This window comes from Xenopus tropicalis, chromosome 3, assembly GCF_000004195.4.
Source record: "Xenopus tropicalis strain Nigerian chromosome 3, UCB_Xtro_10.0, whole genome shotgun sequence".
Taxonomy (NCBI): domain Eukaryota; kingdom Metazoa; phylum Chordata; class Amphibia; order Anura; family Pipidae; genus Xenopus; species Xenopus tropicalis.
The window spans coordinates 84,367,906-84,385,240 of NC_030679.2; the positions used below are offsets into that span (position 1 = coordinate 84,367,906).

At 39.5% G+C, this 17,335-nt stretch overlaps 1 protein-coding gene across 3 annotated transcripts in view; it reads left to right on the plus strand.

Annotated features, from left to right (window-relative positions):
* Positions 1-17,335, plus strand: part of il15ra (interleukin 15 receptor subunit alpha) — a 39,514-nt gene that overhangs the window by 11,429 nt on the left and 10,750 nt on the right. Inside the window, exons 2-5 of one of the 3 annotated variants that reach the window (XM_031899060.1) lie at positions 7,273-7,412; positions 10,417-10,599; positions 14,551-14,619; positions 16,462-16,629. In XM_031899060.1, coding sequence (XP_031754920.1) covers positions 7,273-7,412; positions 10,417-10,599; positions 14,551-14,619; positions 16,462-16,629 — 560 coding nt within the window. Of the gene's footprint in view, positions 1-7,272; positions 7,413-10,416; positions 10,600-14,547; positions 14,620-16,461; positions 16,630-17,335 lie in introns of all 3 variants that reach the window. The other 2 variants (XM_031899059.1, XM_031899061.1) reach the window with 2 other exon arrangements.

Consider the following 17,335-nt stretch of genomic DNA (forward strand, 5'->3'; position numbering starts at 1 on the left):
TCCCAGATGTGCTGTGAAGCGTATTGTCGTGGGGAGTTGGTTTAGATTGTCCACCATGGACCAGAATTGATCTTCCGTGCCAGTCCAAAGAAGAAATAGATCGTCTATATAGCGAAACATTCTATAGATGAATTTGCCATATTCAGGAAAAATGTATGTATGTTCATAGTTGGCCATGAATAGGTTCGCAAAAGATGGAGCAACATTAGATCCCATACTCGTACCGCTTGTCTGTAGGTAGTATGAGTATTCGAACTTAAAGTAGTTCCTTGTAAGGCAGTGTGTAAGGAGTTCGATGAGAAATTCAGCTGGCGGTCTACATTTATCAGGATGTTTCACAAGATACTCTTTAACTATAGCTATACCCTCCCCTGTTGGAATTACTGTGTATAGAGAAGAAACGTCCATTGTAGCAAGTTTGGTGTTTGGGGGTAGTGGATGCAAACTTTGTAATTTAAGTAGAAGATCACCCGTATCTCTAAGATAGGTTTGTGTGCCCTTAACTATTGGTTGAAGGAAATAGTCTATGTAGATGGAAAGAGGTTGTAGTAGAGAGTCCCTGGCACTTACTATGGGACGTCCTGGAGGAGAGATGAGGCTTTTGTGAATTTTGGGTAAAGTATACAGTATAGGACAGATTGGATATTCCTTCGTGAGAAAATTGAAGGTGTCTGTGTCTATCAACCCTTTGGCCAAACCCAGATGTAATGAAGCATCAATCTGTTTTTTGTAGAGGCCTGTGGGATCTTTCTCAAGCTTCTGGTATGTACCGGTGTCAGAGAGTTGGTTAATTATCTCAAGCCTATAGTCTGAATAGTTTAAAACCACCACCCCTCCTCCCTTGTCTGCTGGTCTTATAATGATGTTAGGATTCAGAGACAAACTTTTCATTGCCTCCCTCTCTGATCTTGTAAGATTGGAGTGGCCAGGAGGTTGTGTGTGTTTATAAGTCTCATCAATAAGCAGTCGTGTGTATGCTGCTATGGACTTGGGTGTATTGGGTGGTTCGTACTGGCTAGGGGCTTTAAATATACACCTTTGAGTATTTGGTAATCGAAAATGCTCTTTAAGTTTCATTGTACGTTGAAACTTGTGCAAATCAATCATTGTATCTAGTGTACGTGTCCTGTGCATAGGTACAAATGTCAGGCCTTTTGATAGTAAATTTAACTCTGGATCTGTAAGAGTATGGGAGCTTAAGTTGAATACTACCTGTTCCACGTTTTTTTGCCTCTTGTGGAACGGGTGCTTACTCCCCCCCCTTCTCTTGTTGGGGCGCCCCCTGTGCGTGTACCTAAAAAATGGGGAGGGGAAGGTCCCGAGTGTTGTGTGTTAGGGGTAGTGTTGGTGGTATTGGTATATCTGCCTCTTCTAAAACCTCGGCCCCTTATTGGGGTATCAGTATCAGTAGAGGAAGTGTAAGGGGATGAGTCAATACGGTCAGTCCGAAGGTTAGAAGAAAAGCGTGTTGTCCTGCCTGCAGGGTGTGTATCGCCACCAGTAAGCCACCTATACACTCTCCTGTTCTGGTAATCCCCTGTAACAGTATTTACCTTCTGTTTCTTAAACTTGTGTAGGTCTGTGGTGTATTGTGTTAGTTGATTCTGTAATTTATCCACCCACTTATGTTCTTTATCCCGTGCTAGTGTTTGTAAATGTGCAGACTCAAAGGCAGAGATATCTGTGTGTACAACCTTCAAATTTCTGCTCACCTCTTCGATAACCAACAGCATTAAGTCCATAGAGCACTTGTTGAGGATTTGGCACCACTTTTTACAGAAGTCAGTGTTGTTGCGGCCAATAGTGGGTATGTTGCGAATCCTGAAACCTCTGGGGATGTGTTGTTTTTTATAGAAATCCGAAAGGTAGATGCCATGCAGCTTTAAATCGATTTCCCGTTCCTTCAGTCTCAACAGTTGGTGGAATAAATCTGTGTTTGAAGAGTTTGGTAGGATATCATCCGCTGTTTCTTCAAACAGGATGTCAGCAGCTTCCGCATCGGAAAACTGAAGGCCAGTAAGTGGAACGTCAATCACATCGTGACCATCAGCAAACACCATATTCTGATCCAATGAGCAGATGTAGAAAAAATGTACATGGAGGATTGTAAAGAACTCGGGTGCACTGCTTGCAGAAAAATAGCAATGTGTAGAAGAAAGCCGGCACTCACGTAATTTTAGAGTCAATTGTGCCTGGGTGCAGTAAATGAATAAATATTTACAAAATAAAGAAGAAATACCGCACTCACAGGTCTTAGTGCAAAAATAAAGAAAATTTATTCAGGCAGACTAACGTTTCGGCTGGCTCCCCAGCCTTTCTCAAAGTGAACACACAATGCAACAGACTTGCTCATAAATCAAAAATGGCGCCAAAATCCAAACTGATGACGTCACTAACTGTGTAGTAAGTGATTGCCCAACACCAATACATAAGAAAATCAAAAAATATATATAAAAAGAAATAACAGTATCACTGAAAAGGGTTAGATAGGAGAGAAATAGATAATATATAAAAGAATTTAAGTATAAGAGAAAAGAACTATTAATCATCCACTAGGGCTGAACTGTAACTCCCCCACCTACTCGTATAGTGCATCTGGGTATACCGACTCCTATGTAGATAAAGTGAATAGAGCGATCAATAAATGACTTGGAAATTCATTTGGGTCGATGATCAACAAGAGATAGTCAAAAGGAAAGATATAATAGCGCTAAACGCTGTACACTCACGTCATTCTGACTTTTCAAGAGCCGACATGCCGACATACTGGCACCGGCAAACCGGTGTATGCGGGTTGCCATGGTAACCCGAGCGTTGCTTAGTGTACTTATAAGCTCCGGCGCTTGGTGCTAATGCCAGTAGGAGAGGTGCAGCAGGGCAGATAGGCGGGTACTGTGTCTCACGATCTTACCACCGGATACATATATACACAATTTACAGATCCAATAGCATTGCATCACTCCTAACTTGCTTGGTTGCCCTGCTGCTGCTGGCTACCCTTTCCCTTGTTCTGACATGATGTTGCGCCACTGATGCCCCAGCACACGCGCGTAATGTATCGTAGGGAAGGGGCAGGCCAAATAAAAAGCACTGACAGCTCAGGGAGGCACCCAGATGTAGAAGAGCTGGAGCACCATTTTAGCTTTGAGTCCTCTGACTGCTTCTACAATGCTGCCTGCCTGTGGTCTACAGGCCCCCAAGGAAAGTCTAGCTTAGTTTAGCCCAGTCTAGTCACCTGACTGCCTGCAAAGTAATTGCAAGGGTCTGGGAGTTAAAGGTGGGGCCCCCAAAAGCACTACCCTGCCTAGGGCCCTATTTAGTTTTAATTCAGCTCAGGGCTAGGGGCATGCTGAACTTTTTTCTTCCAATCCGCTGTCTTCCATCATGTTGTGTGTGCAGTGACAGGCACAGCATATATCTGTTAGAGGTTACACAGCACAGATTTTGGTGGCAAAATGCACTTATTTCAGTTTGAAAACGCCAACATGGGGCGAAAGACCGTTTATCAGCCTTTTTTTGGAATAGAAAATAGTTCTAAAAGTTAAACAATAACACTGGCAATAAAATGTTATTGTAGACAACAAATATTATTCCTCTTGGAAGAAGGTGGTGAGAGACAAAATGGGTCAGTGGTGACTAGAGCCCTGCACTGAACCAATTTTTGAAACCAGGATCCGCAGACCTGAACCCATATTTTTTTCTGCTTGGACCTGCTACCCGACACTACCTGCAACTGCCTTAGCTGCAACCTGATCCACAACCAGCTGACTACCATTAAACAGGAAGTGCTGTTTCTGTAAACCAGAAGTGACATAATAAAAAGTGGGTGGGGGTAGAAAAAAACATTTTTAAAAGGCATATAAATATAGATAAGAAATATAAATAAGACCTTCAACCCAACTCACTATTCACAGACCCGCGACCCGCATACCCACATCCGAAAATCCTACCTGCAACCCACAGGGTACCTGCTTTTTTTGTAGCTCACCTGAGGGTACCCGACCTATGGTGACATAAGCATGCGCGTCAATCACCACTTTCTGTTAGTGTCCACAAAATGCTTTAAAGCACTGAATTGTATCTGAGTATAATTTTACTTGTCTTATTTAATATACAATATTTGCTTGCACGTGCCACAGGCAACAGTTTTTGGGAGGAGGGCCTCTTTAAATGTAATACCTGGAAAACAAATTCAAAGGATTCATTTATTGGTACTAAGAATGATAAAACTTTCAATAATTTATCTCTAATCTCTTAGGGTAACTCAATTGCATGTTGTCCTCAAATTGCCTTTTACTTTATGTGTCTGCTATGGCCTTTTGGCTGTCTTGCCAGTTCTGCAAAGTTTCTTGGCATTTTGCCATTTAAAGCTAAACCCTTAAATTTAAGCAGCAAATATTGCATTAAGGGTAAATTAAACCAGTATGTATTTGATACAATTCTTGGGTTCTTCATTAATCAACATTAATTCAATAGAATGTATGTATGTAGAATAGAATGTATTCTATGGAAGTTCTTAATGGAAGGGCTTATAACTAGATTTTTGGCCAGTTTGGCCTAACATGGTTGGGCAAAAGTTCAGAATTCAGGGAGATTATTATTAGAAGACTGATCAATTGCTGTTTCTACTAGAGACAAATTTACTAACATTTAGACGTCAGATGTCTTTGCTTCTTAAAACATTTTCATTTTTCCCCCATCATTTACTAATACCAATATTTGTTTCAAAACACCATTTTCTTAGAATTTCTATTATATAAAAGAAAAGGCACTTAGCCTTGAGAAGAAACTTCGGGCGACTTCTGGAAATCGTAGCAATGCGTATGCTATCCCACTGGCGATTTACATTCTTGCCAGTGGGATGGCATTGTGGGAGATTATTTGCCCGCGGCAAAGAAGATTTGTCACCTGGTGACTAATCTCCACGTTTGTCACTGCCCTTAGGGTGAAGACAAACGGAGCTACTTAGTAGCAGCTACTTGTCACAGCTACTAAACGCCAGAAAATACCCTGCCATAGACAATACTGAGAATTGCTTCTGCTAAAACACAAATAGAGACTGTTATCAGTAAATGATTAGCATTGTCTATTTTAGTTGCCACAACAAATATCTTCTACTAGTAGCTCTGTGTGTCTTCACCCTTATTGTCAGGGAGGTGGTGACATTTTGGCTTTCCATGCCCGCTTTTGAAGACCAAGGATGTTTCTGAGAGGGGAAGCCTGACATTGGAATGTTTACAAAAAAAGAGACAAGAAATCCTGTGTTTCTTTTGATAGAGGACTCAGTGCAGCATTACTGTAAGTGCTTACGGCTGTATTATCATAGACCTTTCTGATAAAGCTTACTTAGTTTTTACCTTTCCTTCTCCTTTAAGCAGAATATCCAATGCTATTGTGATTTGATGGACTTTGGTCTTTTTTCAACCCAAAGTAACTTTGTAACTATATGCTGTCTATGGAAGCACAATACTTTACTAAAGGGAATTATAGATTACTGCCCTAAACTGCATGCCAACACAAATTTGTATCCAGACACATATGTTGAGAATCCAGAAGTACTTCAATAAAACTTCCAGTTGGCCAGCTTACCCTGATATGTAAAAACAACATTCTTTCAGACCCCAACAAAAAAATAAATAAAATTAATATAAATGACCTTCTCCTACTCAATGTTGCACTGGAACTCACAGAAATATTAAAGGAGAAGGAAAGTCATTTTGGCATTTTACTGCCAATAGATTAGCCACATTAGTGCCACCTAGAACACTATATTTATTCAGCAGAAAGCTTTATATACCTGAGTAAAGAGACCTAGAAGATACCTCTGATAACAGCTGCCATTTTAGCTTGGTCTTGGTAGCTTCCTGCTGCAGTTATAGCTGTTGGAAGCTCAGATAACACATTCCTAAGGGTGATGGAAGTGAGTTCTTATGCATTTTTATGGGAGGGGGAGCAGAAGAGGCAGAGAGGAGAGAACTGAGCAGACTCAAGTCTCAAACCTGAAGGAACCCTACAAGAAGGGAAGTCTAAAAGACCAAAGAACATGTTCCCAAAAAAGGAGACAAGAAATCCTGTGTTTCTTTTAATAGAGGACTCTTGTGTGCTTATGGCTGTATTTACATAGACCTTTCTGATAAAGCTTGCATAGTTTTTACCTTTCCTTCTACTTTAAAGAACAAAACTCTATAAAATGAATATGCAATTTTTTAGGAAGACAATTTTTAAAGAGGACTGGCAGTTACATTAAACAAAGTGATGAAAGGCTGTCCTGCTGGAGATATCAGAGAAAAATAGGGTTTTAATGTCTTCTCCTGAGAAACAGCTGGAAGAATTTTTGGTATAGTATTTCAATTTTTTAATCCTTATAAATAAGCCTGTGTTGCATAGTGATCTGGCAAACTGATCAAATGATTTAACATATGAGATCCCCAAAAAGAGATCAACTACTTTACATTAATTTCTGAAGGAACATTTTATTCTGTAATATACAATGGTGTTTGACAAAGCTTATCTGTACCTGCTATGTAACCTTCAGCTCTATTTCAAGGAGAAGGAAAGGTAAAAATCCCTTACCTTTTACCCTGGGCTCGTGATACCAATACATTTTATTGGTAGCATCCGTAAACAAAAATGTAATCTTCCTCCCCTGTGCTTCTATGTGTGTGTTTTCTTAAGTTTCTGTTCGCTTTACAATTGTCCAGGATACTGAAATTTCTTATTTCTTTAGTGATTATAATATGCACATTTTGGTGATATTAAAGATTGAAGGTTGGTTTAGGTGGTCCTGAAAAAAGGCTAGTTAGGACCACATCTAGGGTGAATGCCTGTATTTGTTTAAATATTACTCGCTACTTCACATATACCATTGAAGATAAGGGATAGAAATTAGATAGAAAATACTTCATTCCTTGGTCATGTGTTTTGTAGCCAGAAAATACTTTTGTAAAGCTGGGAGATGGGCCATTAGCAAGAGTGTAAAGCTGGTCATTAAGAAGATCATCTTCTTTGGCCAGGTTTGGGAAATAGAATTTTACACAAATTAGATGTTGATAGGAAGAGGTTTGTTTGGACATTTGCCAAAAGGCTGTAAATTCAGTCCATGGTGGTTGGACTAGCAAGTATGCTGCCCATGTATGTACATCATTAGTATAAAGAGGAAACTTTCCAATGGCTGTTACTTACTAGGACTATTATCAGCAGTGCACACATTTTCCCTCCCATTTTTCTGTCTTTGTGGCTTTAAGAATTTTCACTAAGTATTCTGTATTTCAGGCTTGGAAAGCTCACTGAGCAGGATTGTGGGAGGTGGACAAATACTCGTGGCCAGGAGAAATTGTTTCCTGTCAAAAGAGAGGGACAACTTCCCACACACATAGTACACTGCTGTAAGTCTTACAGAAAAACAAATAGCGGTAAGTACACTTCCTCTTTATAAACAGCAGTCAAAGTACAGGTATAGGGTCTATTATCAAGAATGCTTGGGACCTTGGTTTTTCCAGATAAGGGGCAGCTTAGTTACAAAGTACAAAATACTGTTTATTACAGAGAAAAGGGATTGATTTTGAAAATTATAATTATTTGCTTAAAATAGACACTGTGGTAGATGGCCTTCCCATAATATGGAATTTTATGGATAAACGGTTTAGAGAAAAGGGATCTTATACCTGTATTAGCCTGTATTTACATTTCTTAAAAAAATAACATTTTCTGCTATAGTTTCTAACTAAATTACTTACCTCCATATACAGGTATAATAAAGGTTCCTAAGTTTGCCAAGTAGCAATAACACATAGCAACCAATAAGATGATTGCTTTTAAACTTGTGTACCAGTAAATTCTACCTGCTGATTGGTTGCTATGGGTTATTGCTACTGGCAAACATAATGCCTTTCATTACATAACCCCTATACTGTTACAAGATCTAGAATCTGCAAATATTCTTTAACAAGTTATCCTGCACAGGGTGCATTCTGCTTTTGGATGTGAGCTTTCTTATGGAGAGCAGCAAGCATATTGTAGGGATGTACCTAATTGTGAGGAGGTGGCATGGGACTATTGGGAAGCAGAGGTACATTGGGACAGAAATGTGTGTGGCCATACAAGCTTGCCTTCAAACCTGGATAACACGAGAAACTCTTCATGGGATTGATATGAAGCCACAGTGCAGACAGCCAGTCCTTTCCTACACTTAAAGCAGGGGACCCCAACCTTTCTTACTCGTGAGCAACGTTCATGAAGGTGCCAAATAAGGGCTGTGACTGGCTATTTGGTAACCTGGATGCACAATAGCAGCTTACAGGAGATCTTGTTTGGTAGTAAATCTTGTTCCTATGCAACTAAAACTTGCCACCAAGTCAGGAATTCAAAAATAACTACCTGGTTTGGGGACACTGGGGACAACATCCAGGGGGTTGGTGTGCAACATGTTGCTCATGAGCCTCTGGTTGGGCATCAGTGACTTAAAGGCTAGTGCCGCAATGTGCGGATTCTCGGCCTGTGGATAAATGCAGGCTGAGAATACGCCCCTACACTTGAAATAAACAGAAGTTGACACAAAACTTCTCACGTATGCAAGTGTGACATGTGGACTGTGTGTCTATTTTGTGGGTAAGCCGAGTATTTGTACCATATGAATGAATGTTTAATTTACTCATCAAATTTTAAATATTCATATTTAAAATAGTGTGGATATAGTGCTGTAAATGTTTTTACAGTAACAGATGAATTACATCATATTGAGACCTTGGGCCGGGCCTGATGGGCCTTTCTTCTTAGTAATTAACAACAGAATCTGTGAACATGTTCTTAGCATTGGATAAGCTACTGAATTGAGAGAAAAAATCCTCTCAACCCATCACATTTTCCCAAATTACTTCAGCAGCCTCAAGTTTGCTTTCAAGGATCCAGACAGCTCCCTCTATTTTCAGTTTCTTCACCCATTTAATCAATAATATCAATTATCAGTTGTACCAAGTGGTAAACCTGAAAGGATAGGATACTTTTTGTTTCTTGCTAGTCCTCTTACTTGCAGTTCCTGCCTTCTTACCCAGCCTGCCTCTCTGCCTTAAAGGAACAATGTAACTTAAACATGCAAATACTACACTCATTTATCAACATTGGGCAAATTTATACTTTGGCATTAATCCAATCCATAGCAACCAATGAGTGATTGGCTTTTCTAAACCAGCAACCATTTATGTCATGGGTAAGTGCCCTGTAGGGTTGCCACCTGTTTGGTATTTTACCGGCCTAACAGGTAAAATTGAGGCTTCTATTAAGAGAGTCAGCCAGTCAAAGTGGTAGGCAAAATCAAGCTTGTTTTTAACTAGTAGAGGTCAATATAAAGCATTGTAAAATAGCTGCTGAAACTACAAGTGTTTTATCTACTCTAGGGACTTCACTGAATTTTGCCGGCTCTTGTGTCATTTAGAGGTGGACACTGGTCCTACAGTATGTTTTAACTTTTTTTGTCTCTGGGTAGTACTACAAGCAATGATAGATCAGCTTTAAAGATACATATCGGATCTGCTCTGTAGCAGTACTATATTGTTAATTGTCCTGTTGTTTATGTCAAAACCAATAAAAACAATTAAAAAGGAAAAGATATCTTATCTGATAGATATCTGTAAATAGGATGAAATCAAGCAAACTGCCAGCCCATGTGTGGTTATGTATGTCTTGGACAAGGATTATACTGCAATATGCATGTGTTTTTTCACACTGCATGTTTAGGGCTTCACAGGACCTTTCTCGCCCCCCCTTTCATGAAGGGGCTGTGGAGCCCAAAACATGTATAGTGAATAAACACACTCATAATACACTGCAATCCTGCCTGTGTCCAGGACTTCAGTAAATTGGTTCTACACAGATGTGTTCTTAGGCTGGGCACAGGAGGAGCAATATTGGACAGTTTGGCCTCTTTGTGGTGAACCTTTGCTTATACACCATTTCTTCAACTTTGCACTTGATGCTAGCAAACTTATATGCCCCTGGCCAGTGAGATTCTGTTGCCCACCAGGTTTCATGCTCTCGGACTAGTTGCTCCTTGGGACTTACAGCTTAAGATGTGAACTCTTGTTAGTAGGGCCCTCTGATCATATTTTTATTCTGTAACTCAAATTAAATTATTGTAAGACCCCTGTTTATTTTATAAATTAATGTAAACCCCTGCCTAACTGGGATCACTGAGAAAGGGGACCAGGGGGGTAACACACCACACCAAAACCCTTTTTTGCATCTTGTCCACATACAAATTCAGAACTGGCTCTAAAAGAAAAAGATCCATTTGTTATAAATTAATGTAAAGCAATGATAACTTGCTAACACTATATCATTATTTGATGACTATGATGATACAGCTATTTCTGCACTAAAGAATTTTAACTGCAACAGTAATCATTTTTTCTTTGTTAACAGTGTGCAGTACTCCAAAGAAAGTGGAGCATGCCAATGATATTGAAGGGGAATATAAATTGGATTCTGTGGTGAGATACAAATGTCAGACTGACTACAAAAGGGAAGCAGGCACATCCAACCTTGCTGTATGCATGCTGATAGATGGTAAAGCCCAATGGAGTTATGGAAACATATCCTGCATTAGTAAGTAGAAATACACGCAAAATACCACCAAAGATTGATCCGCCTAATAAAATGTTTTAAGTTATTCAGATGCTGTGATGAATCAGAGGGATATAAAAAGTATAAAAATAGGTCCCTACCATATTCATTAAAAAGTACACCTAATTCATTAATATAGGCATTTTGAGTATTTTTTTAAGCGCCAAGCCTATTATATGCAGGTATTCGTGCCTACATATTCCTACTGAACAAATTGTGGGGAAAGTTTTGGTTTTAGTGGAATAGCTCTGAAATATATTCTTTTGGTGCTACAGGCCACTTTTTTTTATAAAATGCCACATCAGCAGTTTCAGCTGATATTGTTTTTTTCTCTAACAGGGGTTGTGGAAGATCACTGGGAGAGGGGGCTGGGGGTATCATTCCACACCAAAAACCTTTCTTTCCTGCATCCCATCTGCATACAAATTCATCCAGCCTTTTAGTCAAGGTTATGTAAATTGCGTATGTTACATATAAAGTTATGTAAAAACATACACAATAATTGCCCCGACTTGCCTAGAAACTTACATAAATTATATAGAAGCTTACATATTTATCAATGACGGATCATAGAAGCTTGGCATGGGCAAACTCCACTGACCCCAATGAAAGGACTGAATTATTAGCAAATTAATAATTATTTATATGAATTCCTTATTATACAAAAACATCAGGTGTTTATATTGGGACCTAGTTACTGAATTGTATATACATTTGAATTGTATATTCTATATGAACTTTCAGCAGTGGAATGATTGCTTATTGGGCACTACAACAATATACCTCCCAATTGTCCCAATTTTTGCGGGACGGGCTCAGTCCGCAGTCCCAGATTCTTACTGAAAAGTCTCTCATTTCCTTTTGATCTCCTGCAGTGAACGCTAAGACTAATGCCACACCATGCGTATGTCATATATTTTTGGCAAGCCGAAAAACACTTGCCGGAAAATACGTGCCATATGCCCCCATTTGCTTCTAAAAGTTAGTGCAGGTGTAGCTTGTTAACTTTCTGTTAACACTTGCCGAAAATACGCTCCATACGCTCCTACCTATGCCTGCACCTAAATGAATGGAATTCGTTTGAGAATCTCGTGTTTTTATGCCTGTACCCTTAGGCTAATGCCACATGAGGCGTAGGGCGGATATTTTCAGCAAGCGGAAAAGTGCTTGCTGAAAATTCCGCCCTACGCCTCCTACATGTGCCTGCACCCGAATGAATGAGATACGCTCGGGTGCAGGCACATGTAGCCGATATACGCATGAAAACGCGAGATAATGCAAAGTCTTGCGTTTTCATGCGTATATCGGCTACATGTGCCTGCACCCAAGCGTATCTCATTCATTCGGGTGCAGGCACATGTAGGAGGCGTAGGGCGAAATGTTCAGCAAGCGCTTTTCCGCTTGCCGAAAATATCCACCCTACGTCTTGTCTGGCATTAGCCTTACTCCTAAATTAACTTTTGTCATTGTTTTGTTCATTTCTAGTTAGTTACAGTGGAGCTGTCTCAGCATAGCAGGGAAACAAACCAATGTTGTGTATCAGTGCCAGTGCTATAGTGCCAGGGCCTGAATATCTGCCATCAGTACCCACTGCGTCTCACTGCATATAATGTGCTGGTTTTGTAAATATAGACTGCATTTACTGCATATAATGTGCCTGGGATGTCAGTACCCACTGACTTTCTCTCTATAAAACTAACTAAAACACATTTAAGCTAACTGATCCCAAACACAAATAGATAGAGAGCCCCTCACAGAAGTGCATGTATCAATACTTTTCCATCCTAAGCATTTAGGGTGAAAAAAAGCACCCTAAATGGAAGGTAGGTAAAGTAGACATTTCTAATTGAGAAGAAGGATGTCACCCACTGACATCCTTCTTCTCAATTACAATCTAGATGGGAGGGTAACTTACAGACTTATATTTGCCTATTTGTGTCTGTAAAGGTGGCCATACACGGGCCGACTATAGCTGCCGATATCGGTCCCTTGGACCGATTCGGCAGCTAATCGGCCCGTGTATGGGGAGAGCAGAGCGGCCTGGCCGACCGATATCTGGCCTGAAATTGGCCAGATCTCGATCGGCCAGGTTAGAAAATCTGGTCGGATCGGGGGCCGCATCGGCTCGTTGATGCGGTCCCTGATCCGACTGCCCCATTGCCGCCCACATAATCCGATCGTTTGGCCCCAGGGCCAAACGATCGGATTATTATTTTTTTTACCTAAATGGTCCCCGATATCGCCCACCCGTAGGTGGGGATATCGGGGGAAGATCCGCTCGCTTGGTGACATCGCCAAGCGAGCGGATCTGCTCGTGTATGGCCACCTTAAGTTACCCTCCCATCTAGATTGTAAGCTTTACGGGGCATCCTCTTGTGTCTTTGACTCTTATCTTATTGCAACTGTATCTTTTATTTATTTGTGCTTATTGTAATACTTTGTATTTATCTATTATCTTAATACCCCCTACGGGGCATCCTCTTGTGTCTTTGACTCTTATCTTATTGCAACTGTATCTTTTATTTATTTGTGCTTATTGTAATACTTTGTATTTATCTATTATCTTAATACCCCCTGTTTATATTAATGTATTCTACTGTACAGCGCTGCGTACATAAGTAGCGCTTTATAAATAAAGATATACATACATGTCATAAAAAAAGAATAAATCCCTCACTTACAGAATATACATAATCTGTTAATGGACTGATTCAACCATAATTACAGTGGCACAGGGTCCAGAGTCAATAATTTAAATGTACCCTCAATCAAAAAAAATAATTCCACCAACCAGGAAGAGTTTAAATATCCAGTTGCATTACAGCAATCTTTCACCACAATTGTCTGCATGGCAAGGCATGGGAACTGCTTTTCTTTTTATTAAGGTAGTGGAATAATAAGTATCGTATATGTACAAGTAATGGTGTTGTATCACTGCAGGCACATTCACATAGCAGGCACATGTAAACACTATTGGACAGTTATTGGTCTAGTTATTCAAGTGAAATCTATGGAAAAATCAGAAGTTCAGAGTGTTGTTACTCTGTAATATTGTAGCATTGATACAAATCTGTAAAGGGTCTTTCAGCATATGCACTACATTATAGTTGCCAGTTTATTCCAGAATTTATAGGGCAACTACAGAACCAACACATTATATTGTTTGCAAAAATGCATAGGGCTGCTGTAGCACCTCCTGCACATCAAGTATTGAGTGTCTAAAACTCCTGCCAAGGCCAGGGCTGGTACAGGTATAGGATCCCTTATCGGAAACCCATTATCCAGAAAGTTCTGAATTACGGAAATCTCCCATAGACTCCATTATAAGCAAATAATTCTAATTTTTAAAACTGATTTCCTTTTTCTCTGTAATAATAAAACAGAACCTTGTACTTGATCCCAACTAAGGTATAATTAATCCTTATTGGGGGTGAAACAGTCCTGTTGGGTTTATTGAATATTTAAATGATTTTTTAGCAAACTTAAGGTATGGAGATTCAAATTACGGAAAGATCCCTTATCCTGAAAACCCCAGGTCCCAAGCATTCTGGATAACGGGTCCAATACCTGTGTTACAAATTGTAATTGCAGGTTAATTTGTAATATCCTATTGTTCCATCCCTGTCTACAGAGTAATGTTTCCTACAAAGAATACAGTTTTTCTGTGTATCGCTAGCTTTAAGGCTACGAAAAAATACTTAAATTTAAAAATTATGCCATCAATATGGATTCATGCAGCTTAGGCAAAATCAAGTATAACATAAGGTTATTATTACTGAGGAAAAAAAACAGCCAAAAATGAGAACTATTTGTTTAAATATGGGAAATGTCAATTTCTTCTACTAAATACTTCTACAGGCATGATGAACTAATTTACAAGTTATATAATAAAATGTCATCATTTTTTTTTGTGTTTCTTATTTATTTCAGTAGATCCTAAACTTCTGTCAACAACCTCCTCCAGTATTACAGAATTAAAACCAACTGCATTTTCCCCTTCAGGTATGGGTTGGCTGCATGTATGTAAGTGTTAGACACATTCATGTATCAGTTTGGGGGCACTTGATATAGTTGTGTTCAAGCTGATACTGACATGTTCTGTAGAAACCTGGAATATGTCTGGATCATTTAAAGGGAAATTGAGACTTTTTTCTACATGTGGCAGGTAATTTTTAATTTGCCTTCCTTATTATGTACTAATGTCACATTTTTGTTTTTCCCCCTATCTTTGCATAGCCCTTGTTACTGAACTAAGTTGCATATATGTTAATGAAATAGTGCTGCAGAGTTAGCAGCCGCCATTTCTGGATGCTTGACATCCTTTTCCCTTGCAGTCAGGAGCTTAAAGGAGACATATTAGATAAATAAAACCCTAATTTTGTAGGTAATTATGAATAATATACGGTGCTGGTTTCACTTTGGGCTAAAAATTAATATCTGTAAAAATGGCCCCTTTATTGGAGCTCCCTATAGATCTTATTAGTTCTCGGTCCCTGTTTTAAATGAAGGGTGGGGGTGTTCTAACAGTCCCTGCCAGAAGCACAGCAGGAGGGAGAGAGCCAATCACAGCCTTGCACTAACACAAGCACAGACAGACTTCAGCTCCCTATCAGGTCAACCTAGCTGCTGATTGGTTCCTGTCCTACAGTGTACTGAGAGCCGTCGGCTCCCCTGCACATCCAGAGAATTCAGCCAGCAGGAAGTGGAACAGATGGACGGGACTAGTAGGGTTTTGGGGGAATTTCTCAATAAATCAGCTCTAAACACAACTTTTTTAAGCACAATAATTCTATATTTAGAGGAGTATAATTCACTGGTACATTCTTAATTTTTATATGATATGTCTCCTTTACTCAGGTCCTCATGTCAGTTTTGCATGCTCCTGGTTGACAATTGCTCACAGAAAGCTGAGAAAGGAACATTGAGAAGCTAGAGATGGCAAGCACCATCTCTGGGAAGTGCCGATAGTGCAGTTCAGAATGGGGGGATTTGGGAAGCAGCAAATTTAAATGGCTAAACTTAAAGGAACAGTAACTCCAAAAAATGAAAGAGCTTTAAATTAATTAAAATATAATGCACTGTTGCCCTGCACTGGTAAAACTGATGTGTTTGCTACAGTAACACTACAATAATTTATACAATAAGCTGCTGTGTAGCCATGGGGGCAGCCATTCAAGCTGGAAAAAAGGAGAAAAGGCACAGGTTACATAGCAGATAACAGATAAGTTTTGTAGAATACAATAGTGTTTTATCTGTTATCTGCTATGTGCCTGTGCCTTTTCTCCTTTGAATGGCTGCCTCCATGGCTAGATAGCAGCTTATTTATATAAATTATAGTAGACTTTCTGAAGTAAACACACAACTTTTACCAGTGCAGGGCAGCAGCACATTACATTTTAGTTACTTTTATACACTTTCATTTTTTGGTGTTACTGTTCCTTTAATGATAAGGCTGTACCACCTTCTGCACATCAAGTACCTTACTATTGCAGGAAATATCTTAACCTTGTAATTAAAATTCCCAGTATTAGAATATCCATGCACTTGCACAGAGATTTGTGTTATTTAATTTTAGAAGCAAAGTTTGTTACACTTCTTATCATATAATAACCAATCAGTAGGTAGTATTTACTGGTCACCTGTTTAAAAGCAAATCTCTCATTGGTTACCATGGGATGCTTCTCCTGGCCAAACTTTGTGCCTTCTCATGTCTCCATCCCTAGTATCTCATTCTAGAACAGAGGCCTTTGTATGCCTAGGGCTTGTTTTTACACCTTAAACTCTTACAGGCAACCTAGAAGCACCATGGAGTAAAAGTTCAAACTTAATCTCTTATTTATTTAGATTCTAGTACTTCAACATCAGCAAATCATTTTGGGACTTCTGCAGAGTTTGATTTTACAGTTCCATTATCCACTGAGCAGACGCATGTGATATCTAAACCAAAGGAAGAAACAACACTTGGAAGCGCCAGCACATCAGGAACTCTTAGACTCAGTGACCCTACTACAGGCAAGTTGTTTATGGCAGGGAAATGCCATCTAACAATTTCTGCTTTTTTTCTGGCACCATAGTTTTGTGGGTCAGGTGTACCTGTGGTAAAGATACAAATTAACCAGATATCTATCAGGCAGTTTTAAAAGTCCATTCAGATAAGGACCTCATTAGCAGTTTATTGCAGAGCGTCTATTACATAACGCCCTATGTGTCTGCCAGTATGTGTGTGTGTCCACATAATTGTTTGTGTAGATATTTGTATGTTGGCCATCTGTGTATACAACTGAAGTTTGAATGCCCCTTGCCAAATTACATGTTTAGTTCATTATGTAAGTAACAAGTAGAAAACAGCGCCTGCTGGAATCAGTGTGTTACGACACATTTGCTCATTTTAATGCTCAGTTACATTTTATTTCACAAACTTTAAAGGAGAGAAAGGTCTATGTAAATACAACCATAAGCACTCACAGAAAGCTTCTTTTGAGTAATCTAACAAAAGAAACAGAATTTCTTGTCTCTCTTTTGTAAACATGTTCCCGGTATTAGATTTCCTCTCCTTTAGGGCTACTTCAGGTTTGGGGCACGAGTCTGGCAGCTCTCTCCTCTATCCATACTCCTGCTCGCCACCTCCCATAAGAATTAATAAAACTCACTCCCCCTCCCATCAGAATGTGTGATCTGAGCTTCCAACAGCCAAAGCTGCAGCAGGAAGCTATGGAGA